Genomic DNA, 26,646 nt, shown 5'->3' with positions numbered 1-26,646 from the left:
ACAGGAGATCTGTGCACAGGGATTAACCAGAGATAGCTGCAGATCAATCTACATAAACCCCACAGTAGCACCGACAACAGACAGACAGACAGGAGATCTGTGCACAGGGATTAACCAGAGATAGCTGCAGATCAATCTACATATACCCCACAGTAGCACAGACAACAGACAGACAGACAGGAGATCTGTGCACAGGGATTAACCAGAGATAGCTGCAGATCAATGTACATAAACCCCACAGTAGCACCGACAACAGACAGACAGACAGGAGATCTGTGCACAGGGATTAACCAGAGATAGCTGCAGATCAATGTACATAAAGCCCACAGTAGCACCGACAACAGACAGACAGACAGGAGATCTGTGCACAGGGATTAACCAGAGATAGCTGCAGATCAATGTACATAAACCCCACAGTAGCACAGACAACAGACAGACAGACAGGAGATCTGTGCACAGGGATTAACCAGAGATAGCTGCAGATCAATCTACATAAAGCCCACAGTAGCACCGACAACAGACAGACAGACAGGAGATCTGTGCACAGGGATTAACCAGAGATAGCTGCAGATCAATGTACATATACCCCACAGTAGCACAGACAACAGACAGACAGGAGATCTGTGCACAGGGATTAACCAGAGATAGCTGCAGATCAATCTACATAAAGCCCACAGTAGCACCGACAACAGACAGACAGGAGATCTGTGCACAGGGATTAACCAGAGATAGCTGCAGATCAATGTACATAAACCCCACAGTAGCACCGACAACAGACAGACAGACAGGAGATCTGTGCACAGGGATTAACCAGAGATAGCTGCAGATCAATCTACATAAACCCCACAGTGGCACCGACAACAGACAGACAGACAGGAGATCTGTGCACAGGGATTAACCAGAGATAGCTGCAGATCAATGTACATAAACCCCACAGTAGCACAGACAACAGACAGACAGACAGGAGATCTGTGCACAGGGATTAACCAGAGATAGCTGCAGATCAATGTACATAAACCCCACAGTAGCACAGACAACAGACAGACAGACAGGAGATCTGTGCACAGGGATTAACCAGAGATAGCTGCAGATCAATGTACATAAACCCCACAGTAGCACAGACAACAGACAGACAGACAGGAGATCTGTGCACAGGGATTAACCAGAGATAGCTGCAGATCAATGTACATAAACCCCACAGTAGCACAGACAACAGACAGACAGACAGGAGATCTGTGCACAGGGATTAACCAGAGATAGCTGCAGATCAATGTACATAAAGCCCACAGTAGCACAGACAACAGGGTATAAACCTGAAGAATCCGTTGAGAACTTCCACATATGGTGATGACAGGAAGTCGAGCGGAGGTCACTGGGAGAAGATGGAGCTAGATGAAACATGGCCGAAGTCCTGCTAGTTTAGCATCACTAACCAGGTTTAGTTTAAACCTTTTTTTAAAGTAAAGTACATGACGATTAATCATGACAGACCTGATGGAAACAGCTCATTTATCGGTAAACTTTCCAAATATCGGGAAAAAAAACAAAATATGCCAGACAAGGTGGGCTCTTTGGTGTCGTTAAAAATAATGATGTGTCCATGGGGTGACGCACAATTGGCCAAACATCGTCCGGGTTAGGGGAGGGTTTGGCCGGCAGGGATATCCTTGTCTCATCGCACTAGCAACTGCTGTGGCGGGCCGGGCAAAGTGCACGCTGACCAGGTCGCTTGGTGTACGGTGTTTCCTCCGACACATTGGTGCGGTTGGCTTCCGGGTTGGTTGAGCGCTGTGTTAAGAAGCAGCGCGGCTGGGTTATGTTTCGGAGGACGCGTGGCTCTCGACCTTCGCCTTTCCCGAGTCCATACGGGAGTTGCAGCGATGAGACGACAGTAACTACTGTACCATGAAATTGGGGAGAAAAAGGGGTAAAAATATAATTTTTTTACAATAATAAAAATCATATTATAAAAATAATGATGTGAGAAATGGCGGTAGTAACACCTTAATATAATAATAATATAATATAATAATATATATTGATATAAAAACCACCTTATGAAGTAGAGTCACACGGTATGTTGCGTGGTCCTCTCACTACGAGTGAAAATGCAATGGGAACCCATTGAACTTTTCTATTCAGAGAATTTAACAGCAAAAGTTATTTTTTTATGTGCACCATGTCATCACTATGTCATCGCCATGTCATCACTATGTCATCGCCATGTCATCGCTATGTCATCGCCATGTCATCGCTATGTCATCGCCATGTCATCGCTATGTCATCGCCATGTCATCGCTATGTCATCGCCATGTCATCGCTATGTCATCGCCATGTCATCACTATGTCATCGCCATGTCATCACTATGTCATCGCCATGTCATCACTATGTCATCGCCATGTCATCACTATGTCATCGCCATGTCATCACTATGTCATCGCCATGTCATCGCTATGTCATCGCCATGTCATCACTATGTCACCTTCCCAAGTTCTCTCACGTCATCCCGCTCCTCCGCTCTCTCCACTGGCTTCCAGTCGAAGCTCGCATCCGCTACAAGACCATGGTGCTTGCCTACGGAGCTGTGAGGGGAACGGCACCTCAGTACCTCCAGGCTCTGATCAGGCCCTACACCCAAACAAGGGCACTGTGTTCATCCAACTCTGGCCTGCTCGCCTCCCTACCACTGAGGAAGTACAGTTCCCGCTCAGCCCAGTCAAAACTGTTCGCTGCTCTGGCCCCCCAATGGTGGAACAAACTCCCTCACGACGCCAGGACAGCGGAGTCAATCACCACCTTCCGGAGACACCTGAAACCCCACCTCTTCAAGGAATACCTAGGATAGGGTAAGTAATCCTTCTCACCCACCCCCCCCCCTAAAAAGATTTAGATGCACTATTGTAAAGTGGCTGTTCCACTGGATGTCATAAGGTGTATGCACCAATTTGTAAGTCGCTCTGGATAAGAGCGTCTGCTAAATGACTTAAATGTAAATGTAAATGTAATACAGTGCTCCTAAAAACTAAATTATGTTACGGACAGAGTGCACTGAGTTCTGTAGACTTGGCCCTTTGCCAAAGTTTTAAAAAAAATTGCGTTGTATAATTACCCTTGCCTCAATCTAATTAACATAATACAAAAATCCCAATCGAAATCCGTGAGTTTAAGCCGGAGAAGTCCATTTCTTTGCATGGGCTGCGTCTCAATCTGAAAAGGCTCCTCAGAGGAGGAAGGGGAGGACCATCCTCCACAGTGAATTTCATGAAAATAACAGAAGTGTGCTCTTCATGGATATATCGCGGTTTCAACAGTACCGGGCAGATAACAGACAGCGTGTATGGCGTCATGTGGGTGAGTGGTTTGCTGATGTCAACGTTGTGAACAGAGTGACCCATGGTGGCGGTGCGCTTATGGTATGGGCGGGCATAAGCTACGGACAACAAACACAATTGCATTTTATCGATAGCAATTTGAATGCACAGAGATACCGTGACGAGATCCTGAGGCCCATTGTCGTGCCATTCATCGACCTCCATCACCTCATGTTTCAGCATGATAATTCACGGACCCATGTCGCAAGGATCTGTACACAATTCCTGGAAATATCCCAGTTCTTCCATGGCCTGTATACTCACCAGACATGTCACCCATTGAGCATGTTTGGGATGCTCTGGATCGACGTGTACGACATCGTGTTCTAGTTCCCGCCAATATCCAGCGACTTCACACAGCCATTGAAGAGGAGCGGGACAACATTCCACAGGCCACAATCAACAGCCTGATCAACTCTATGTGAAGGAGATGTGTCGCGCTGCATGAGACAAATGGTCACACCAGGTACTGACTGGTTTTCTGTATTCCCAATCATGTGAAATCCATAGATTAGGGCCTAATTAATTGATTTAAATTAACTGAATTCCTTATATGAACTGTAACTCAGTAATACCTTTGAAATTGTTGTTGTTAGCTAGCTGGCTATGGCTATCCAACACTGGAACCTTTTCAAGTCAATGTAAGCTTTTGGTTTTATTAATGTATTGCCAACGGGGCTCACTGGTGTACCTGCTAAACTGCTTGCTAACTGTACACTGCACTGCATGATTGTAGCAGATTTACAAACGCGTTAGTTATAATAGCTATGTTGACTTGACATTTGCTAATATGGTGATAATGATGTAGGCTGTGTGTAGCGGTTAGCAGTTATGATATGAAGGTTTGGCTTGGAAATGTTTTCGCCTGGTCACAGACAGCTGTTGTGCAGTTGTTCTGCAGTGTTGTGCACTGAAGCCCAGAAGCAAAGGGAAAAGTTGAGAGAAGGAGAATGTGTAGATGAAGAGAAGGAATTAACGAGCAAAGTGATCATGCATCGTCCAATAGAAACTCTCGTTTGCAACTGTTTGGACTAATGATTACACCCTAGATCAGATAGATACAGGCAAGAGTGTATTGAATGTCACTTGATTCCTCAAATGTTTCTCTTGACCTGTGTGCACCTACATTGTAAACTTTCATACATAGGCTAGGTTGTAGCAACTTCATGATGGGTGTAGGGAAAATGTTACTATTGGCGTCACTATTACGTCACTATTACGTCAATGTTACTATTACGTCACTATTACGTCAATTTTACTATTACGTCACCTGTCACTGTTACATTGAGCTGGGTGAATATGAATGACAGTAACCTAAACCTATCACTGTTACATTGAGCTGGGTGAATATGAATGACAGTAACCTAAACCTATCACTGTTACATTGAGCTGGGTGAATATGAATGACAGTAACCTAAACCTATCACTGTTACATTGAGCTGGGTGAATATGAATGACAGTAACCTACACCTATCACTGTTACATTGAGCTGGGTGAATATGAATGACAGTAACCTAAACCTGTCACCGTTACATTGAACTGGGTGAATATGAATGAGAGTAACCTAAACCTATCACTGTTACATTGAACTGGGTGAATATGAATGACAGTAACCTAAACCTGTCACTGTTACATTGAGCTGGGTGAATATGAATGACAGTAACCTAAACCTGTCACTGTTACATTGAACTGGGTGAATATGAATGACAGTAACCTAAACCTGTCACTGTTACATTGAGCTGGGTGAATATGAATGACAGTAACCTAAACCTGTCGATGTTACATTGAACTGGGTGAATATGAATGACAGTAACCTAAACCTATCACTGTTACATTGAGCTGGGTGAATATGAATGACAGTAACCTAAACCTGTCACTGTTACATTGAGCTGGGTGAATATGAATGACAGTAACCTAAACCTGTCACTGTTACATTGAGCTGGGTGAATATGAATGACAGTAACCTAAACCTGTCACTGTTACATTGAGCTGGGTGAATATGAATGACAGTAACCTAAACCTGTCACTGTTACATTGAGCTGGGTGAATATGAATGACAGTAACCTAAACCTGTCACTGTTACATTGAGCTGGGTGAATATGAATGACAGTAACCTAAACCTGTCACTGTTACATTGAGCTGGGTGAATATGAATGACAGTAACCTAAACCTATCGCTGTTACATTGAACTGGGTGAATATGAATGACAGTAACCTAAACCTATCGCTGTTACATTGAGCTGGGTGAATATGAATGACAGTAACCTAAACCTGTCACTGTTACATTGAGCTGGGTGAATATGAATGACAGTAACCTAAACCTGTCACTGTTACATTGAACTGGGTGAATGTGAATGACAGTAACCTAAACCTGTCACTGTTACATTGAGCTGGGTGAATATGAATGACAGTAACCTAAACCTGTCACTGTTACATTGAGCTGGGTGAATATGAATGACAGTCATCCAACATGCTGTAATAGAAATAAGGCCGTTCTCATGAAAAATTATTATCCAACCCTTATCTTAAACGGCACTGATCGCCACTGGAATCAATCCACCACCTCCGCACCATGTCAGCCTTCCGCATCTACGGTGGAAGGTGGATAAGCTACAGTGTTTGTTAGTCAGACCATAATGCACCATGAAAATCGGTCTTCTCACAAACAAACATCAGTCGCGTACGAACAGTTTGACAAAACCCTCGTAAAGCGTCACAGAACTTGTCTGATGTCGCTAATGCCGAAGTGCCAACTTCTGTCTTGTAATGTCCAAACCGTTTGAGCCACAAACTAACACGGCTCTAACGAACACAATGGCGTCCTCTCTTATTTTGCTCTACGACTCCCACAAGTGTCACAGGATTCGTCTGACGGTAGCCCAATACAAACGGATGGAAGTTTGGAGGTGGTTTCGTGACAACAAAATAAGGGGGTTAACTGTGGGTCCAAAACAGCATTAATATTTCCTGAGTTTTCTAATATCTCCTAAATTATATAGGACATTCACAGATTAGGTGTTACCTATCGGAAAAAATGTGAGTACATGCTAAAACGCACCAATAGCTTGTACTTGGTTATTCCCACCTCCTTGCTTGTTCTGCCCAATGCGCTTCATTTGCTCCAATTGGAGAGAAGAAAATGGCGATTATAAATCTTGGGTTCGTTATCAGTTCCTTTGACAGAAGACTCATCCTGTGTTTTTTCTCTGTTTTCTCTCACTCTACTCTCCTTGTACTCCCTCTCTCTACTCTCCTTGTCATCTCCCTCTGTTTTCTCTCTACTCTTTGTACTCCCTCTCTCTACTCTCCTTGTACTCCATCTCCCTCTGTTTTCTCTCTACTCTTTGTACTCCCTCTCTCTACTCTCCTTGTACTCCATCTCCCTCTGTTTTCTCTCTACTCTTTGTACTCCCTCTCTCTACTCTCCTTGTACCCCCTCTCTCTGCTCTCCTTGTACTCCCTCTCTCTACTCTCCTTGTACTCCCTCTCTCTACTCTCCTTGTACTCCCTCTCTCTGCTCTCCTTGTACTCCCTCTCTCTGCTCTCCTTGTACTCCCTCTCTCTACTCTCCTTGTACTCCCTCTCTCTACTCTCCTTGTACTCCCTCTCTCTGCTCTCCTTGTCATCTCCCTCTGTTTTCTCTCTACTCTTTGTACTCCCTCTCTCTACTCTCCTTGTACTCCCTCTCTCTACTCTCCTTGTACTCCCTCTCTCTGCTCTCCTTGTACTCCCTCTCTCTACTCTCCTTGTACTCCCTCTCTCTACTCTCCTTGTACTCCCTCTCTCTGCTCTCCTTGTACTCCCTCTCTCTACTCTCCTTGTACTCCCTCTCTCTACTCTCCTTGTACTCCCTCTCTCTACTCTCCTTGTACTCCCTCTCTCTACTCTCCTTGTACTCCCTCTCTCTGCTCTCCTTGTACCCCCTCTCTCTACTCTCCTTGTACTCCCTCTCTCTACTCTCCTTGTACTCCCTCTCTCTACTCTCCTTGTACTCCCTCTCTCTACTCTCCTTGTACCCCTCTCTCTGCTCTCCTTGTACTCCCTCTCTCTACTCTCCTTGTACCCCCTCTCTCTGCTCTCCTTGTACTCCCTCTCTCTACTCTCCTTGTACCCCCTCTCTCTACTCTCCTTGTACTCCCTCTCTCTACTCTCCTTGTACTCCCTCTCTCTGCTCTCCTTGTACTCCCTCTCTCTACTCTCCTTGTACTCCCTCTCTCTACTCTCCTTGTACTCCCTCTCTCTGCTCTCCTTGTACTCCCTCTCTCTGCTCTCCTTGTACTCCCTCTCTCTGCTCTCCTTGTAACCCCTCTCTCTACTCTCCTTGTACTCCCTCTCTCTGCTCTTCTTGTACTCCCTCTCTCTGCTCTCCTGGTCATCTCCCTCTGTTTTCTCTCTACTCTCCTTGTACTCCCTCTCTCTACTCTCCTTGTACTCCCTCTCTCTGCTCTCCTTGTACTCCCTCTCTCTACTCTCCTTGTACTCCCTCTCTCTGCTCTCCTTGTACTCCCTCTCTCTGCTCTCCTTGTACTCCCTCTCTCTGCTCTCCTTGTACTCCCTCTCTCTACTCTCCTTGTACTCCCTCTCTACTCTCCTCTACTCTCCTTGTACTCCCTCTCTCTACTCTCCTTGTACTCCCTCTCTCTACTCTCCTTGTACTCCCTCTCTCTACTCTCCTTGTACTCCCTCTCTCTGCTCTCCTTGTACCCCCTCTCTCTACTCTCCTTGTACTCCCTCTCTCTACTCTCCTTGTACTCCCTCTCTCTCTACTCTCCTTGTACTCCCTCTCTCTACTCTCCTTGTACTCCCTCTCTCTACTCTCCTTGTACTCCCTCTCTCTGCTCTCCTTGTACCCCCTCTCTCTACTCTCCTTGTACTCCCTCTCTCTACTCCCTCTCTCTGCTCTTCTTGTACCCCCTCTCTCTACTCTCCTTGTACTCCCTCTCTCTACTCTCCTTGTACTCCCTCTCTCTGCTCTCCTTGTACTCCCTCTCTCTCTGCTCTCCTTGTACTCCCTCTCTCTACTCTCCTTGTACCCCCTCTCTCTACTCTCCTTGTACTCCCTCTCTCTGCTCTCCTGGTCATCTCCCTCTGTTTTCTCTCTACTCTCCTTGTACTCCCTCTCTCTACTCTCCTTGTACTCCCTCTCTCTGCTCTCCTTGTACTCCCTCTCTCTGCTCTCCTTGTACTCCCTCTCTCTGCTCTTGTTGTACTCCCTCTCTCTACTCTCCTTATCCTCTCTCACTCTCTGTTTTCTCTCACTCTACTCTCCTTGTCATCTCTCACTCTCTGTTTTCTCTCTCTTCAGCTCCCTCTATCCTCTTCTCTCCGCTCTCTTCCCTCTGTCAATTCCCTATTCTCTCTCTCTCTCTCTCTCTCTCTCTCTCTCTCTCTCTCTCTCTCTCTCTCTCTCTCTCTCTCTCTCTCATCCCACTTTCCTATACTCTCCTCTCAGTGAGGATAGCAGAGGGGAAGCCCCCATGGAGAGAATTGTGGGTAATTAAGATAGAGGGCCTGATCAAAGGCATCTAAGAGCTGAGGAGAGGTTGAGGTGTGTGTGTGTGTGTGTGTGTGTGTGTGTGTGTGTGTGTGTGTGTGTGTGTGTGTGTGTGTGTGTGTGTGTGTGTGTGTGTGTGTGTGTGTGTGTGTGTGTGTGTGTGTGTGTGTGTGTGTGTGTGTGTGTGTGTGTGTGTGTGGAGTGTGTGTGTGTGTGTGAGAGAGAGAGAGAGAGAGAGCGAGAGAGAGAGAGAGAGAAGTGGTGGAGCTGAGGAGAGGTGTAGGTGATCACTGGATGTCTCCTAATGATGTGGACTTTTCAGAGGTCTTTATTAGAATGGCTGGAGTGTGTGTAATTGTGTGTGTGTGTGTGTGTGTGTGTGTGTGTGTGTGTGTGTGTGTGTGTGTGTGTGTGTGTGTGTGTGTGTGTGTGTGTGTGTGTGTGTGTGTGTGTGTGTGTGTGTGTGTGTGTGTGTGTGTGTGTGTGTGTGTGTGTGTGAGAGAGAGGGAGAGAGAGAGCGAGAGAGAGAGAGAGAAAGTGGTGGAGCTGAGGAGAGGTGTAGGTGATCACTGGATGTCTCCTAATGATGTGGACTTTTCAGAGGTCTGTATTAGAATGGCTGGAGTGTGTGTATTTGTGTGTGTGTGAGAGAGAGAGAGAGAGAGAGAGAGAGAGAGAGAGAGAGAGAGAGAAGGGGGGAGCTGAGGAGAGGTGAGGAGAGGTAGGTGTGTGTGTGTGTGTGTGTGTGTGTGTGTGTGTGTGTGTGTGTGTGTGTGTGTGTGTGTGTGTGTGTGTGTGTGTGTGTGTGTGTGTGTGTGTGTGTGTGTGTGTGTGTGTGTGTGTGTGTGTGTGTGTGTGTGTGTGTGTGTGTGTGTGTGTGTGAGAGAGAAAGTTCACAGTGTGTATGGGACAGCAATACCCCAAATTCAGTTCCTGAATTTCAGTTTAGTAATAATCAAATCAACCTCAATTTTAGCCTACCTTGATTACGGTTTGCAACACCTAGAGATGAAGCATTAGCTCGATCTGTGTAAAGATGGGAGAGGTCATATAAGTGTCAGTTACTTTACGCTATCAGATAGTTCATCCTGGATTAATTGAATGCACATTGACAGCATGCACAGCCTTCTCACTAAAGGCAGTCTTAATGATGTTGCGTGAACATGCACGACTGTTATAATAGAGAGAGTCAAGGTCACTGAGTAGCAGTGTTTGTAATCGCCACCAAAATACTCTAGAATCTTGATTCATGTTCCATTTCGATACCAACTATGATAATGGTAATAGATAATGGTTTGTGCTTTAGGGACTTGGATCTACAAGGGGGCGGCAGGTAGCCTAGTGGTCAGTAACCGAAAGGTTGCTGGATTGAATCCCCGAGCTGACAAGGTAAAAATCTGTCGTTCTACCCCAGAACAAGGCAGTTAACCCACTGTTCCCCGCTAGGCCGTCATTGTAAATAAGAATTTGTTCTTAACTGACTTGCCTTATTAAATAAAGGTTAAACAAAAAAAGTATTTCATGCAACATGAGTGAGTAGACATTTTGAGAGGCTCAAGAAGCTTATCTAGCTAAAACACGTGTTCACCTCCACTATTTGGGGAACAAGCAACGAGGCCCATGGCTAAAAACGACACAGTCATCTCTTAAAGACATTATCGTTTGTCGATGCTCCCCAGAAATGGATTCTTATAAAAGATTAAGTCTGAGGTGAAAATTATAAATGTATTTAAATGTTGATTAACTTACGCACTGGTCCATGACTTCTATGGATACCTATGGAGAAAAACAATGAAAGGAGAGAAAGATATATATTTTTTTTAAATGACAAAGAGAGAAAGAGACATGATCAAAGTATGTCCACAGCTTTCATCTTTTACCTCTTAAAATATCAGAGTAGAATAGGCCACAAACTAAATTTAACATTCCGGAAGATACAGAATTTATACAGTATATATAAAATAAGAGATATCATGTAAACTGGTGAAATGCCAACCACAGGATTATGTATGTCATCAATTTTCAACATAGACAAACCTTGTATAAAATATGTTGAGTTTATTCCTTTGAAACCATGTCAGATCATTGTTACGTATATCCACTATCAGACAAACAATAGGATGGGGAAGAAGCACCTCCTACTGAAGACTTGATCTATCTACAGCTATTCAATTGGTCTCCCATCCAGGGATTTAACCAAGACTAGCTTTGATATTTGTCATTGATTACGGCCAATGTGCTATCGTCATTCCAAAAGATGTCATTCCAAAAGATGGGTTTAACATAGCAAATGAAATGTAACCCATACTCTATAAATCATTTAGCATCAATTATAGTAGATCTATAAAGCCTTTACAAAGTCATCAACAGCCATGGTTTCAATTCAACCCAGGGTTCAACTAAAAGAGACGATATATATAGGCCTAGGATTTTAAGCGTTTGGTTGATTATAAAGTTAATCGTTAATATGTTGGATTCACATTAACATCTCAACCAAAAATCAAATTGAAAAAAAGGGAAAAAAATCTAAAACTTTATTGAAAAATAAAGCATTTATTTTAAGTTTTATTAGATTCAATTTAATTTTTAAAGCAGATTTTTGGTTGAGCTTGAGAGGGGAATCCATCACATCAATTATTATTTTGTAGATAAATGTAACGGTCGTCGTATGAAGGATCGGACAAAAGCGCATCATGGTACGCGTTCATGACGATATTTATTCAACTCAGAACACTAAAACAAAAATTTACAACGAGAATGATACGAAACGAAACAGTCCTGTCTGGTGACAAACACAAAGACAGAAAATAAACACCCACGAAACACAAGTGGGAAAAGGCTACCTAAGTATGATTGTCAATCAGCGACAACTAACGACACCTGCCTCTGATTGAGAACCATACCAGGCCAAACGCGAAAACACAACATAGAAAACGGAACATAGACAACCCACCCCAACTCACGCCCTGACCATACTGAAACAAAGATATAAATAAAATAACTAAGGTCAGAACTTGACAATAAAATTCAATATCCAGTTTGTTTGGTTGTCAACGCAACCAAATATCAACATTTGAAGGAGATGTACCTTCTGCTTGGATAGTTCTATCTGTTCCACTGAAAAAAAATCAAAAATGAAGTTAAATAATTGGACTAAATGAAATTAAATAAAACTTTTAAGGCATTTTAAAGTTTGATTTGATTAAGTCGTATTCTTTAAGTTTGTTTCTTGGTTGAGACAGAGATGTGAATCCAACAGATCAATTATTAATTTGTAGACAAACTGGAATCAAAACCAGACTAAGCCAGTGACACAAAAGATAAATCTCAATTTTTTATGTTGATATTTGGTTGTGTTGACAACTAAACACTATTAACTTGCCGACAAGCTGATATGTCGAAATGATATGTCGGATTCACGTCTCCAACTAAAACAGACATGAGAGTTAAAGAATAGGATCGATTCAGATCAAATCAAATCATTCAAATCAAATTGTATTTGTCACATGCTCCGTATACAACAGGTGTAGACTTTACTATAAAATGCTTACTGACGAGCCCTGAACCAACAATGCAGAGTTAAAACGTATGAAAATTGGCAAACGAAAATAGAAAATCGCAACAAAATAAATAACAATAACGAGGCTATACAGTATACAGGAGGCGTACCTGTACAGAGTTGATGTGCAGGGGGGAAAACGTACATGTAGGTAGGGTACATGTAGGTAGGGGTACATGTAGGTAGGGGTACATGTAGGTAGGGGTACATGTAGGTAGGGTACATGTAGGTAGGGGTACATGTAGGTAGGGGTACATGTAGGTAGGGGTACATGTAGGTAGGGTACATGTAGGTAGGGGTACATGTAGGTAGGGGTACATGTAGGTAGGGGTACATGTATGTAGGGGTACATGTAGGTAGGGGTACATGTAGGTAGGGTACATGTAGGTAGGGGTACATGTAGGTAGGGGTACATGTAGGTAGGGGTACATGTAGGTAGGGTACATGTAGGTAGGGGTACATGTAGGTAGGGGTACATGTAGGTAGGGGTGAATGAGGATCCTTCTGTAGCTCAGTTGGTAGAGCATGGCGCTTGTAACGCCAGGGTAGTTGGTTCGATTCCCGGGACCACCCATATGTAGAATGTATGCACACATGACTGTAAGTCGCTTTGGATAAAAGCGTCTGCTAAATGGCATATATTTATTTATTTATATATTTTTAGGTAGGGGTACATGTAGGTAGGGTACATGTAGGTAGGGTACATGTAGGTAGGGTACATGTAGGTAGGGGTACATGTAGGTAGGGGTACATGTAGGTAGGGGTACATGTAGGTAGGGGTACATGTAGGTAGGGTACATGTAGGTAGGGTAGGGGTACATGTAGGTAGGGGTACATGTAGGTAGGGGTACATGTAGGTAGGGGTACATGTAGGTAGGGGTACATGTAGGTAGGGGTACATGTAGGTAGGGTACATGTAGGTAGGGGTACATGTAGGTAGGGGTACATGTAGGTAGGGTACATGTAGGTAGGGTACATGTAGGTAGGGTACATGTAGGTAGGGTACATGTAGGTAGGGGTACATGTAGGTAGGGTACATGTAGGTAGGGTACATGTAGGTAGGGTACATGTAGGTAGAGGGAAAAGTGACTAGGCAATCAGAATAGATAATAAACACAGTCGCAGCAGCGTATGTGGAAAGTGTGAAAGACTGTGTATGTTTGTGTGTTTGTGTGTGGCGTCAAAATGTGTGTGTGTTTTGAAGCTCTCTTTTAAATGTCGATACAGTATTTGGTTGCGTTGTCAACCAAAACACAATTTAATATTACTATACAGTAAATAGCATAAAGTTAAGGCTATCTTAGAAACTAGTTATTTGTAGCTCAGCTGGAAGAGCATGGCGCTTGTCATGCCAGCATAGTGGGGACCACACATATGTAAAATGTATGTAAAATGTATGTAGAATGTATTCACGCGTGACTGTAAGTCTGCTAAATGGCAGATATAATTTTTGATATTATTGTAGGCCATAACACCATCTATTCAAAATGAAAATGAGTAACATGTTGAGGTTAGCCTACCGTAACCGAACTATATACATGTCTTATGGAATCATAGAAAGCGTGCATGTTCAACATAGCATGTAGAAATTGCTTTGTATTTGAAGATCTTCACAATCACTATAATAATCTGCACGGAATCTCGAGCAGCATTGATCACTTGCACCATGGACTTTTAATGTAATCTCAATTTACAATCCAGGTCATTCAGATTCTGCTATTTGATGAAGCACAGTGATAAAACATGAATCTGTTTTAAAAATATAAACAAAATACCTGACATAGTTTTTCCATTGGAATTTGGTTGTGTTTTTAGATGGTTGAAAGCTTGGTGATAACACATTGGGAATTCAACTAACTTCTGGCTGTCTTTTCCAGTCGGCGAATAAAGGTTAAAATATCATTGATCAACGTCTCAAACAAATATTACCCACGTTTACACATTCATCTTCTGCCGATCTACCATTCCAGTGTAATTACTTCGCCACCATGGCCTATTTATTTCCTTAACTTACCACTTTTGCACTCACTGTATATAGACTTTTTGTTTTCTTTTGTTATACTGTATTATTGACTGTATGTTTTGTTTATTCCATGTGTAACTGTGTTGTTGTATGTGTCGAATTGCTAAACTTTATCTTGGCCAGGTCGCAGTTGTAAATGAGAACTTGTTCTCAACTAGCCTACCTGGTTAAATAAAGGTGTTCTCAACTAGCCTACCTGGTTAAATAAAGGTGTTCTCAACTAGCCTACCTGGTTAAATAAAGGTGTTCTCAACTAGTCTACCTGGTTAAATAAAGGTGTTCTCAACTAGCCTACCTGGTTAAATAAAGGTGTTCTCAACTAGCCTCCCTGGTTAAATAAAGGTGTTCTCAACTAGCCTTCCTGGTTAAATAAAGGTGTTCTCAACTAGCCTACCTGGTTAAATAAAGGTGTTCTCAACAAGCCTCCCTGGTTAAATAAAGGTGTTCTCAACTAGCCTACCTGGTTAAATAAAGGTGTTCCCAACAAGCCTACCTGGTTAAATAAAGGTGAAATAAATAAAAATAATAAAACATTTCCACATTGAAATGACGTGGGAATTTGCCCAGCGGGAAGAGATTGAAACAGGCATTTGAGCAATTCTTACAACAGCTTTTTTTCTTTCGTGTTTGGCATTAATCAATCGCAAACCCTTGACTTTTACCCCGAAAGATTGTCCATCTCTTTTTCAGGGACTACTTTACAGCTTTAGGCACTCCACAGTTTCCACTGATTCACAGCAGTGGGTCAACAGACGGTGAATTAGGGACGATACGTTACATGTGCCTAACCAAGCACTCATTCACAATGGCCCAAACACAAAGTCTTCCTTGTTGATGGGCCAAGCACTGATGATAATCATGGCCTTCAAAATGGCAAAGTGTCAACAAAATCAAGGCTGGAAATGTTGCAATGTTCTGAGAACAAAATAAATCAACGTGGAATGGGATAGACAAATGATTTCACAAGAGCATTTCTAACACCCCTATCCTTACTAACACCCCTACTAACACCCCTATTCTCACGTGGAATGGGATAGACAAATGATTTCACAAGAGCATTTCTAACACCCCTATCCCTACTAACACCCATACTAACACCCCTACTAACACCCCTACTAACACCCCTACTAACACCCCTATTCTCACGTGGAATGGGATAGACAAATGATTTCACAAGAGCATTTCTAAGCTAGGATTTCTCACACAATGTTGGAACATTTCTTAAAGATGTAGAGAATAGCTACTAACACCCATACTAACACCCTACTAACATCCCTACTACACCCCTACTAACACCCCTACTAACACCCCTATCCCTACTAACACCCCTACTAACACCCCTACTAACATCCCTACGAACACCCCTACTAACATCCCTACTAACACCCCTACTAACACCCCTACTAACACCCCTACTAACACCCCTACTAACACCCCTATCCCTACTAACACCCCTACTAACACCGCTACTAACACCCCTACTAACACCCCTACTAACATCCCTACGAACACCCCTACTAACATCCCAACTAACACCCCTACTAACACCCCTACTAACACCCCTATGCCTACTAACACCCCTACTAATACCCTACTAATACCCTACTAACAGCCCCACTAACATCCCTACTAACACCCTATTAACACCTTTATCCTTACTAACACCCCTATCCCTACTAACCCCCCTATCCCTACTAACACCCCTATCCTAACCCTACGAACACCCCTATCCTTTTAAACACCCCTATCCTTTCTAACACCCCTACTAATATCCCTACGAACACCCCTAATAACACCCCTACTAATATCCATACTAACACCCCTATCCTTACTAACCCACCTATCCTTACGAACCCACCTATCCCTACTAACCCCCCCTATCCCCCTACTAACCCCCTATCCCTACTAAAACCCCATATCCTTACTAACACCCCTATTAACACCCCTATCCTACTAACACCCCTATTAACACCCACATCCTTACGAACACCCCTATCCTTACTAAAACCCCTATCCTTACAACACCCATATCCTTACTAACACCCCTATCCTTATTAACACCCCTATTAACACCCATATCCTTATTAACACCCCTATCCCTACTAACACCCCTATCCTTACTAACCCCCCATATCCTTACTAACACCCCTATCCCCACTAACACCCCTATTAACACCCATATTCTTACTAACACCCCTATCCTTACTAACACCCCTATCCTTACTAACACCCCTATCCTTACTAACACCCCTATCCCTACTAACACCCCTATCCTTACTAACACCCCTATCCCTACTAACACCCCTATCCTTACTAACACCCCTATCCCTACTAACACCCCTATCCCTACTAACACCCCTATTAACACCCTTATCCCTACTAACACCCCTATCCTTACTAACACCCCTATCCCAACTAACACCCGTATCCCTACTAACACCCCTATCCCTACTAACACCCCTATCCCTACTAACACCCCTATCCCTACTAACACCCATATCCTTACTAACACCCCTATCCTTACTAACACCCCTATCCTTACTAACACCCCTATCCATATTAACACCCCTATCTCTACTAACACCCCTATTAACACCCCTATCCCTACTAACACCCCTACCCCTACTAACACCGTTATCCTTACTAACACCCCTATCCCTACTAACCACCCTATCCCTACTAACACCCCTATCCCTACTAACACTCCTACCCCTACTAACACCCCTATCCTTTTAAACACCCCTATCCTTTCTAACACCCCTACTAATATCCCTACCAACACCCATAATAACACCCCTACTAATATCCATACTAACACCCCTATCCTTACTAACACCCATGTTTATCCGGTTCATGTTACCGTGGTTGTGCGTTCTGCAGCCTCACCTGTGCGTCTGGGCCAGGGTGTATATTAAAGTTCCCCTATTATCACCCATCCCTGCTCTCCTGCACCTGACTTCCCAGCAACCAGTCACTCACCCCATTACAGAATTCCACACCATCAACGGAGTCTGCAGGAGTGGGTGCCCCCGTTGTGGGGATAGAGGAACACGTCTGAGAGCACCCGGCGTCGCATCACCATTTCGGCGCTGTCATGGACCGCGTCGTCCAGACTATGGACCGCTGGGAGAGACAGGAGTCCCTCCAGCACCCCCCACCAGCACAGCAGGGGCTCCACTACTCACATCCCCTGCACCCGGTTCCAATAGGATTCGTCTCGCCCTTCCCAGGATTTGATGGAACGGCGGTACGCTGCCAGGGGTTCCTGCTGCAGCTGAACCTGTATCTGGGGACCGTCCACCCGGCTCCTTCGGGACGTGAGAGGGTGTCAGCTCTCGTCTCATGCCTCTCGGGGAAAGCCCTGGAGTAGGCTAATGCCGTGTGGGTAGAAGGAGATGCGGCGCTGGACCACTTCGAGGAGTTCACCCGCCGGTGAACGTGTCTTCCACCTGAGGTAGGGGGACGACGAGTGCCCCGGAGTACGCCCTGGACTTCCGGACCCTGGCCGACGGAGCGGGATGGAACGACAGGGCCCTGATCAACCACTATTGCTGCAGTTTGCGCGAGGATGTCCGTCGGGAGTTGGCCTGCAGGGACACCACCTTCACCTTTGCCCAGCTGGTGAACCTGTCCATCCGGCTGGATAACCTGCTGGTCACCCGCGGACGTTCAGATGCAGCTCTGTCGGTTCTCCCAGCACCACCGCTCCGGTACCTATGGAGCTGGGGGGTGCTGCGCTCAGGGAGGCCAGATGGGGGGCCTTCACTTGCACCATCTGTGGTCGCAGAGGACACACTGCCGGTCGGTGTCGGGTTGGTTCCTCTTGGTGTCGAGGCAACAGGCAGAGCGCTCTGACGTCATCCCAGGTGAGCTTGCACCATTCTCACCCAGAGCCTTCAGTTGCCCACCTGTTTTTGCAAGCCAACTTTCCTGAGTTTTCACTGCATTCCCAGCATAAGGCGCTCGTCGATTCAGGCGCGGCTGTGAATTTTATCAACAGAGGATTCACCCATAGTTTAGGGATCCCCATTGACCCAGTGGTTAGGCCCTTTCCAGTTTACGCGTTGGACAGTCAACCTTTAGGGTCCGGCTTTATCAGGGAAGCCACCACTCCTTTGGTCATGGTGAAGCAGGTCACAGGGAGATAATTAGTATCTTCCTCATTGACTCTCCTGCGTTTCCTGTGGTGCTAGGCCTTCCCTGGTTAGCCTGTCATGACCCCACTGTTTCATGGCAAAGGAGGGCTCTAATGGGGTTGTCGCGAGAGTGCTCAGGGAGGTATTTGGGGTTTCCATTGGTGCTACTATGGTGGAAAGTCCAGACCAGGTCTCCGAATATTCCGATTTAGCTCCCGCCTTCTCTAAGAAGAAGGCGACTCAATTACCACCCCATCGTCGGGGGGATTGTGCAATAAACATTCAGGTAGTCGCCAAACTTCCCAGGAGTCATATCCCCTGTATCCCCTGTCACAGGCGGAGACATATGGAGACATATGTCTCCGAATCTCTGCGTCAGGGGTACATTCGGTCCTCCACTTCACCTACCTCCTCAAGTTTTTTTTTTGTGAAGAATAAGGAGGGAGGTCTGTGCCCGTGTATTGACTATCGAGCCCTTAACCAGATCACTGTGAAGTGCAGTTACCCGCTACCTCTCATAGCCACAGCAATTGAGGCAATGCACAGGGCGAGCTTTTTCACCCCACTAGATCTCAGGAACGCTTACAACCTGATGCATATCCGGGAGGGAGACGAGTGGAAGACAGCGTTCAGTACCACCTCAGGGTATTATAAGTACCTCGTCATGCCGTACGGGTTGAGGAATGCTCCGTCAGTCTTCCAAGCCTTTGTAGACGAAATGTTCAGGGACCTGCACGCGCAGGGTGTAGTGGTGTATATCGATGACCTTCTGATATACTACGCTGCACGTGCCGAGCATGTGTCCTTGGTGCGCAGGGTGCTTGGTCGACTGTTGAAGCATGACCTGTATGTCAAGGCTGAGAAATGCCTGTTCTTCCAGCAGTCCGTCTCCCTCTCCTTCCTAGGATACTGCATTTCCACCCCAGGGGTGATGGAGATGGAGATTGAGCGCATTTCAACCGTGCGTAATTGGCCGGCTCCCACCACGGTAGAGGAGGTGCAGCATTTTTTTTTTTAGGGTTTGCCAATTACTACTGGAGACATATCCGGGGTTTTGGTCAGGTAGCAGCTCCCATTACCTCACTGCTGTAAGGGGGCCCGGTGCGTTAGCATTGGTCGGCTGAGACAGACAGGGCTTTTCGTCACCTAAGGGCTCTGTTTACCTCGGCTCCCGTGCTGGCGCATTTGGATCCCTCTTTTTGCGTTCAAGGTGGAGGTGGACGCGCTGGGCTGGGATAGGAGCTGTGCTCTCTCAGAGCTCAGGTACGCCACCGAAGCTCCGCCCTGTGTCTGCTTCTCGAAAAAGCTCAGCCCGGCGGTGTGAAACTATGATATGGGGGACCGGGAGCTGGTGGCTGTGGTGAAGGCGTTGAAGGCGTGAAGACATTGGCTTGAGGGGGCTCAACACCCTTTTCTCATCTGGACTGACTACCGCAACCTGGGGTACATCTGGGCAGAGAGGATACTGAATCCTCGTCAGGCAAGGTGGGCCATGTTTTTACCCATTTTGTTTTCACCCTTTCTTTCAGACCAGGTTCCCAGAATGTTAAGGCAGACGCAATGTCCCGGCTGTATAACACAGAGGAGGGGCCCATGGGTCCTACCCCATACTTCCGGCCTCTTGTCTGGTGGTGCCGGTAGTATGGGAGCTGGACACGGACATTGAGCGGGCGTTACGTGCAGAGCCCGCTCCCCTCCAGTGTCCCGCTGGGCTACTGTACGTTCCATCTGCTGTCTGTGACAGGTTGATCTATTAGGCCCACACGTCCCCCTCCTCTGGTCATCCAGGCATCGGTCGGATGGTGCGCTGTCTGAGTGGGAAGTACTGGTGGCCCACCTTGGTAAAGGACGTGAGGGTTTATGTTTCCTCCTGCTCGGTGTGCGCCCAGTGTAAGGCCCCTAGGCACCTGCCCAGAGGTAAGCTACACCCCTTATCCGTTCCACAACGGCCTTGGTCGCATCTGTTGGTCAATTTCCTCACAGATCTTCCTCCCTCACAGGGTAACACCACGATCCTGGTCGTTGTGGACCGTTTTTCCAAGTCCTGCCGTCTCCTCCCTCTGCCCGGTGTCCCTACGGCCTTACAGACTGCGGAGACCTTGTTTACACACGTCTTCTGACACTATGGGGTGCCTGAGGATATAGTGTCTGATCGGGGTCCCCAGTTCACTTCGAGGGTCTGGAGGGCGTTCATGGAACGTCTGGGGTCTCGATCAGCCTTACCTCGGGTTTTCACCCTGAGAGTAATAGGCAGGTGGAGAGAGTGAACCAGGATGTGGGTAGGTTTCTGCGGTCTTATTGTCAGGACTGGCTGGGGGAGTGGGCAGTGTTTGTGCCCTTGGCTGAGAGTGCTCAGAACTCGCTCCGCCACTACTTCACTAACCTCTCGCCCTTCCAGCGCGTACTGGGGTACCAGCCGGTACTGGCGCCTTGGCATCAGAGTCCTGCGGTGGACGACTGGCTCAGGCGTGCAGAGGAGACCTAGGACGCTGCCCATGTTCACCTCCAGCGCGCCGTGCTGCGCCATGAGGACAGCGCAGACCGTCACTGCAGTGAGGCCCCGGTGTTTGCACCGGGGACTGGGTCTGGCTCTCGACCCGAAACCTGCCCCTCCGCCTGCCCTGCCTGAAGCTGGGGCCGCGGTTTGTGGGGCCATTTAAAGTCCTGAGGAGACTGAACGAGGTTGCTTACTGGTTACAGCTTCCCACCGATTACCATTTTAACCCCTTGTTCCATGTGTCTCTCCTTAGGCCGGTGGTGGCTGGCATGCTCCAGGAGTCTGAGGTGCGGAAGGTTCCTCCGCCCCCTTTGGAAATCGAGGGGGCCCCGGCGTACTCCGTTCGCTCCATACTGGATTCGAGGCGTCGGGCGAGGGGCAGTCAGTACCTCGTGGACTGGGAGGGGTACGGTCCGGAGGAGAGATGCTGGGTCCCAGTGGTGGACGTTTTGGACCCTTCTATGCTGCGGGTGTTCCACTGTCTTCATCCCATCGCCCTGCACCTCGCCATCCGGGTCGTCCCCGGCCGGTGTCAGCGTGTTGCTGGAGCCGCGCGTCAAGGTGGGGATACTACTGTCACGACTTCCGCCGATGTCGGTCCCTCTACTTGTTCAGGCGGCGTTCGGCGGTCGACGTCACCGGTCTTCTAGCAATCGCGGCTCCACCTTTAATTTTCCATTTGTTTTGTCTTGTTTTCCCGCACACCTGGTTCACATTCCCTCATCAGACTATATGTATGTTACTCTATGCTTCCCCCATGTCTGTGTGTGGAATTGTTCTTTGTGTAGGGTGTTACACTACAGACAGGCTTGTAGCGCAAGCTTGTTTTGTTTGTTTGTTTTGTTTATCCGTTCATGTTACTGTGGTTGTGCGTTGTGCAGCCTCACCTGTGCCTTTGGGCCAGGGTGTATATTAAAGTTCTCCTGTTATCACCCATCCCTGCTCTCCTGCGACTGACTTCCCGACAACCAGTCACTCACCCTGTTACAATAGTTCTATCAGTTTTATCAAACCTTACAGTTCTATCAAACATTACAGATCAAAAAGTTCTGTCAAAACCTACAGTTCTATCAGTTCTGTCAGTTTATTCAGTTCTATCAGTTCTACCAGTTCTATCAGGTCTATCAGTTCTGTCAGTTCTATCAAACCCTACAGTTCTGTCAGTTCTGTCAGTTCTATCAAACCCTACAGTTCTGTCAGTTCTGTCAGTTCTATCAAACCCTACAGTTCTGTCAGTTCTGTCAGTTCTATCAAACCCTACAGTTCTGTCAGTTCTATCAAACCCTACAGTTCTGTCAGTTCTATCAAACCCTACAGTTCTGTCAGTTCTATTAAACCCTACAGTTCTGTCAGTTCTGTCAGTTCTATCAAACCCTACAGTTCTGTCAGTTCTGCCAGTTCTATCAAACCCTACAGTTCTGTCAGGTCTATCAAACCCTACAGTTCTGTCAGTTCTGTCAGTTCTATCAAACCCTACAGTTCTGTCAGTTCAATAAGTTCTATCAAATGGTCACGCCCTGACCATAGAGAGCTCTTGTTTCTCTATGGTGTAGTTGGTTAGGGCGTGACTGGGGGTATTCTAGTTTATTATTTCTATGTGGTGTTCTAGTTTATGTTTCTATGTTGGTGATTTGAATGATTCCCAATTAGAGGCCGCTGGTAATCGTTATCTCTAATTGGGGATCATACTTAGGTAGCATTTTTCCCACCTGTGTTTGTGGGATATTATTTTGTGTTTTGTGCATGTGCACCACGTAGTCACGTTTCGTTGTTAGTTTATTGATTTATTGTTTTTGCTAAGTTTCACTTTATAATAATATGTGGAACTCTATATCCGCTGCGCCTTGGTCCGTCTCTTCTTCTCACGAACGCGACATAAACCCTTCAGTTCTACCAGTTCTATCAGTTCTATCAGCTCTATCAGCTCTAACTCTAATTCTAACTCTAATTCTCTCTTTCTTTCTCTCTCTCGGAGGACCTGAGCCCAAGGACCATGCCCCAGGACTACCTGACATGATGACTCCTTGCTGTCCCCAGTCCACCTGACCGTGCTGCTACTCCAGTTTCAGCTGTTCTGCCTTATTATTATACGACCATGCTGGTCATTTGTGAACATTTGAACATCTTGGCCATGTTCTGTTATAATCTCCACCCGGCACAGCCAGAAGACGACTGGCCACCCCACATAGCCTGGTTCCTCTCTAGGTTTCTTCCTAGGTTTTGGCCTTTCTAGGGAGTTTTTCCTAGCCACCGTGCCTCTACACCTGCATTGCTTGCTGTTTGGGGTTTTAGGCTGGGTTTCTGTACAGCACTTTGAGATATCAGCTGATGTACGAAGGGCTATATAAATACATTTGATTTGATTTTGATTTGAACAGTTCTGTCACTTCTACCAGTTCTACCAGTTCTGTCAGTTCTACCAGTTCTATCAGTTCTATCAGTTCTATCAGTTCTACCAGTTCTATCAGTTCTATCAGTTCTATCAGTTCTATCAGTTCAGTTCTATCAGTTCTATCAGTTCTATCAGTTCTATCAGTTCTATCAGTTCTATCAATTCAAGTCTTCACTGACATTTTCAACATGTTTCCGACCCAGTCTGTGACACCTACAGTACCAGTCAAAAAGTTTGGACACACCTACTCATTCAAACATTTTCTTTATTTTTACTATGTTGTAAATTGTAGAATAATAATGAAGACATCCAAATCACGTAATAACACATATGGAATCAAATAGTAACCAAAAAAGTGTTAAGCAAATCAAAATATATTTTATATTTAGATTCTTCAAGGTAGCCACCATTTGCCTTGATGACAGCTTTGCACACTCTTGGTATTCTCTCAACCAGCTTCATGAGGAATGCTTTTCCAACAGTCTCGAAGGAGTTCAAAAATACTCTGAGCACTTGTTGGCTGCTTTTCCTTCAGTCTGCGGTCCAAAACCTCCCAAACCGTCTTCATTGGGTTCTGGTTGGTGATTGTTGCCAGGTCATCTGATGCAGCACTCCATCACTCTCCTTGGTCAAATAGCCCTTACATAGCCTGGAGGTGTGTTTTGGGTCATTGTCCTATTGAAAATAAATTATATTCCCACTAAGCGCAAACCATATGGGATGGCATATCGCTGCAGAATTCTGTGGTAGCCATGTTGGTTAAGTGTGCCTTGAATTATAAATAAATCACAGACCGTGTCACCAGCAAAACACCCACACACCATCACACCTCCTCCTCCATGCTTCACGGTGGGAACCACACATGTGGAGATAATCCGTTCCCTTACTCTGTGTCTCACAAAGACATGGCGGTTGGAACCAAAAATCTCAAATTTGAACTCATCAGACCAAAGGAGAGATTTCCACCGGTCTAATGTCCATTGATCGTGTTTCTTGGCCCAAGCAAGTGTTTTATTCTAATTTGTGTCCTTTAGTATTGGGTTCTTTGCAGCAATTTGACCATGAAGGCCTGATTCACGTAGTCTCCTCTGAACAGTTGATGTTGAGATGTGTCTGTTACTTGAACACTGTGAAGCATTTATTTTGGCTGCAATTTTGGAGGCTGGTAACTCTAATGAACTTATCCTCTGCAGGTGACTGGGTCTTCCTTTCCTGTGGCGGTCCTCATGAGAGCCAGTTTCATCATAGCGCTTGATGGTTTTTGCGACTGCACTTGAAGAAACTTTCAAAGTTCTTGAAATATTCTGCATTGACTGACCTTCATCTATTAAAGTAATGATGGACTGTCGTCTCTCTTTGCTTATTTGAGCTGTTTTTGCCATAATATGGACTGGTACTGTACATGTTTCAAGCAGACCATCTTTAGCCATGAAGTGCTTTGAAATGCTTGTCATGGCTCACATCAACACCTTCATCCCAGAAGCCCTAGACCCACTCCAATCAGCATACCACCCCAACAGATCCACAGATGATGCAATCTCTATTGCACTCCACCCTGCCCTCGATAAAATGAACACCTATGTGAGAATGCTATTCATTGACTACAACTCAGTGTTCAACACCATAGTGCCCTCAAGGTTCATCACTAAGCTAAGGACCCTGGGACTATAACACCTCCCTTTGCAACTGGATCCTGGACTTCATGACGGGTCGCCCTCCAGGTGGTAAGGAGAGGCAACAACACATCTGCCATGCTGAACCTCAATACGGGTGCCCCTCAGGGGTGCGTGCTTAGTCCCTTCTTGTGCTCCCTGTTCACCCATGACTGCATGGCCAAGCACGACTCCAACACCATCGTTAAGTTTGCCGATGACACAACGGTTGTAGGCCTGATCAGAGAGGAGGTCAGAGACCTGGCAGTGTGGTGCCCCGGACATTAATCTCTCCCTCAATGTGATCAAGACAAAGGAGATGATTGTGGACTACAGGAAAAGGAGGGCCGAGCATGTCCCATTCTCATCGACGGGGCTGTAGTGGGGCAGGTCGAGAGCTTCTAGTTCCTTGGTGTCCACATCACCAACAAACTTTCATGGTCCAAACACACTAAGACAGTTGTGAAGTTGGCATGGCAATGCCTATTCCCCTTTGGCTTTGATCCTCAGATCCTCAAAACGTTATACAGCTGCACCATCCTGACTGGTTTAATCACCGCCTCGTATGGCAACTGCTCAGCCTCCAACCGCAAGGCGCTTCAGAGGGCAGTGCGTACGGCCGACTTTCCTGCCACCCAGGACCTCTACACCAGGCAGTGTCAGAGGAAAGCCCTAAAAATTGCCAAAGACTCCAACCACCCTAGTCGTGCTGCAAGCGGTACCAGAGTGCCAGGTCTAGGTCCAAAAGGCTTCTTAACAGCTTCTAACCCCAAGCCATAAGACTCCTGAACATCTAATCAAATTACCACCTGGAATTTTTGCATAGTCACTTTACCCCTACCTACATGTACATATTATCTCAATTAATCTGTACTCCAGCACATTGACTCGATACCGGTAGCCCCTGTATATGGATAGATTAATTATTGTTATTTTATTGTCACTTTTTTATAAAAAAATATATATATATTTAGTAAATATTTTCATAACTCTTATTTTTCTTAAAACTGCAATGTTGGTTAAGGGCTTGTAAATAAGCATTTCACGTAAAAGTCACATGACAAATAAGATTTCATTTGATTGCATTCCCAGTAGAGTGGAGGCTGTTATAGCAGCCAATGGGGCTCCATATTAATGCCCATGATTTTGGAATGAGATGATCGACAAGCAGGTGTCCACATACTCTTGGTCATTTAGAATATGTCTATATCTAATGTATATGATAGTGTAGATGTATTCTTGTCCATAGTTTATCCCTTTTATCCTGACAGCTCTAGTCCCCTAGCAACAGAGAGCCCCGTACAGCTATATATCTGCATATGTTGGGTCGTGATGTTTCCATGGAGGGTCACGTACAGCTATATATCTGCATATGTTGGGTCCTGGTGTTTACATGGAGGGTCACGTACAGCTATATATCTGCATATGTTGGGTCCTGGTGTTTACATGGAGGGTCACGTACAGCTATATATCTGCATATGTTGGGTCCTGGTGTTTACATGGAGGGTCACGTACAGCTATA

General features: G+C 45.7%; 1 protein-coding gene across 4 annotated transcripts in view; it reads right to left on the bottom strand.

Moving 5' to 3' along the window:
* LOC118371448 (netrin-G1-like) overlaps positions 1 to 26,646 on the bottom strand; it is a 243,641-nt gene that overhangs the window by 16,368 nt on the left and 200,627 nt on the right. For 3 of the 4 annotated variants that reach the window (XM_052475985.1, XM_052475986.1, XM_052475984.1), the window contains 2 exons: positions 10,615 to 10,641; positions 9,847 to 9,891 (listed from right to left, as the gene is read on the bottom strand). In XM_052475985.1, coding sequence (XP_052331945.1) covers positions 9,847 to 9,891; positions 10,615 to 10,641 — 72 coding nt within the window. The remainder of the gene's footprint in view (positions 1 to 9,846; positions 9,892 to 10,614; positions 10,642 to 26,646) is intronic. The other variant, XM_052475982.1, reaches the window with a different exon arrangement.

Source organism: Oncorhynchus keta, chromosome 23 (assembly GCF_023373465.1).
Source record: "Oncorhynchus keta strain PuntledgeMale-10-30-2019 chromosome 23, Oket_V2, whole genome shotgun sequence".
Taxonomy (NCBI): domain Eukaryota; kingdom Metazoa; phylum Chordata; class Actinopteri; order Salmoniformes; family Salmonidae; genus Oncorhynchus; species Oncorhynchus keta.
Note: the sequence above shows the minus strand (reverse complement) of the source record. Positions and strands in the feature narration are given on the sequence as shown.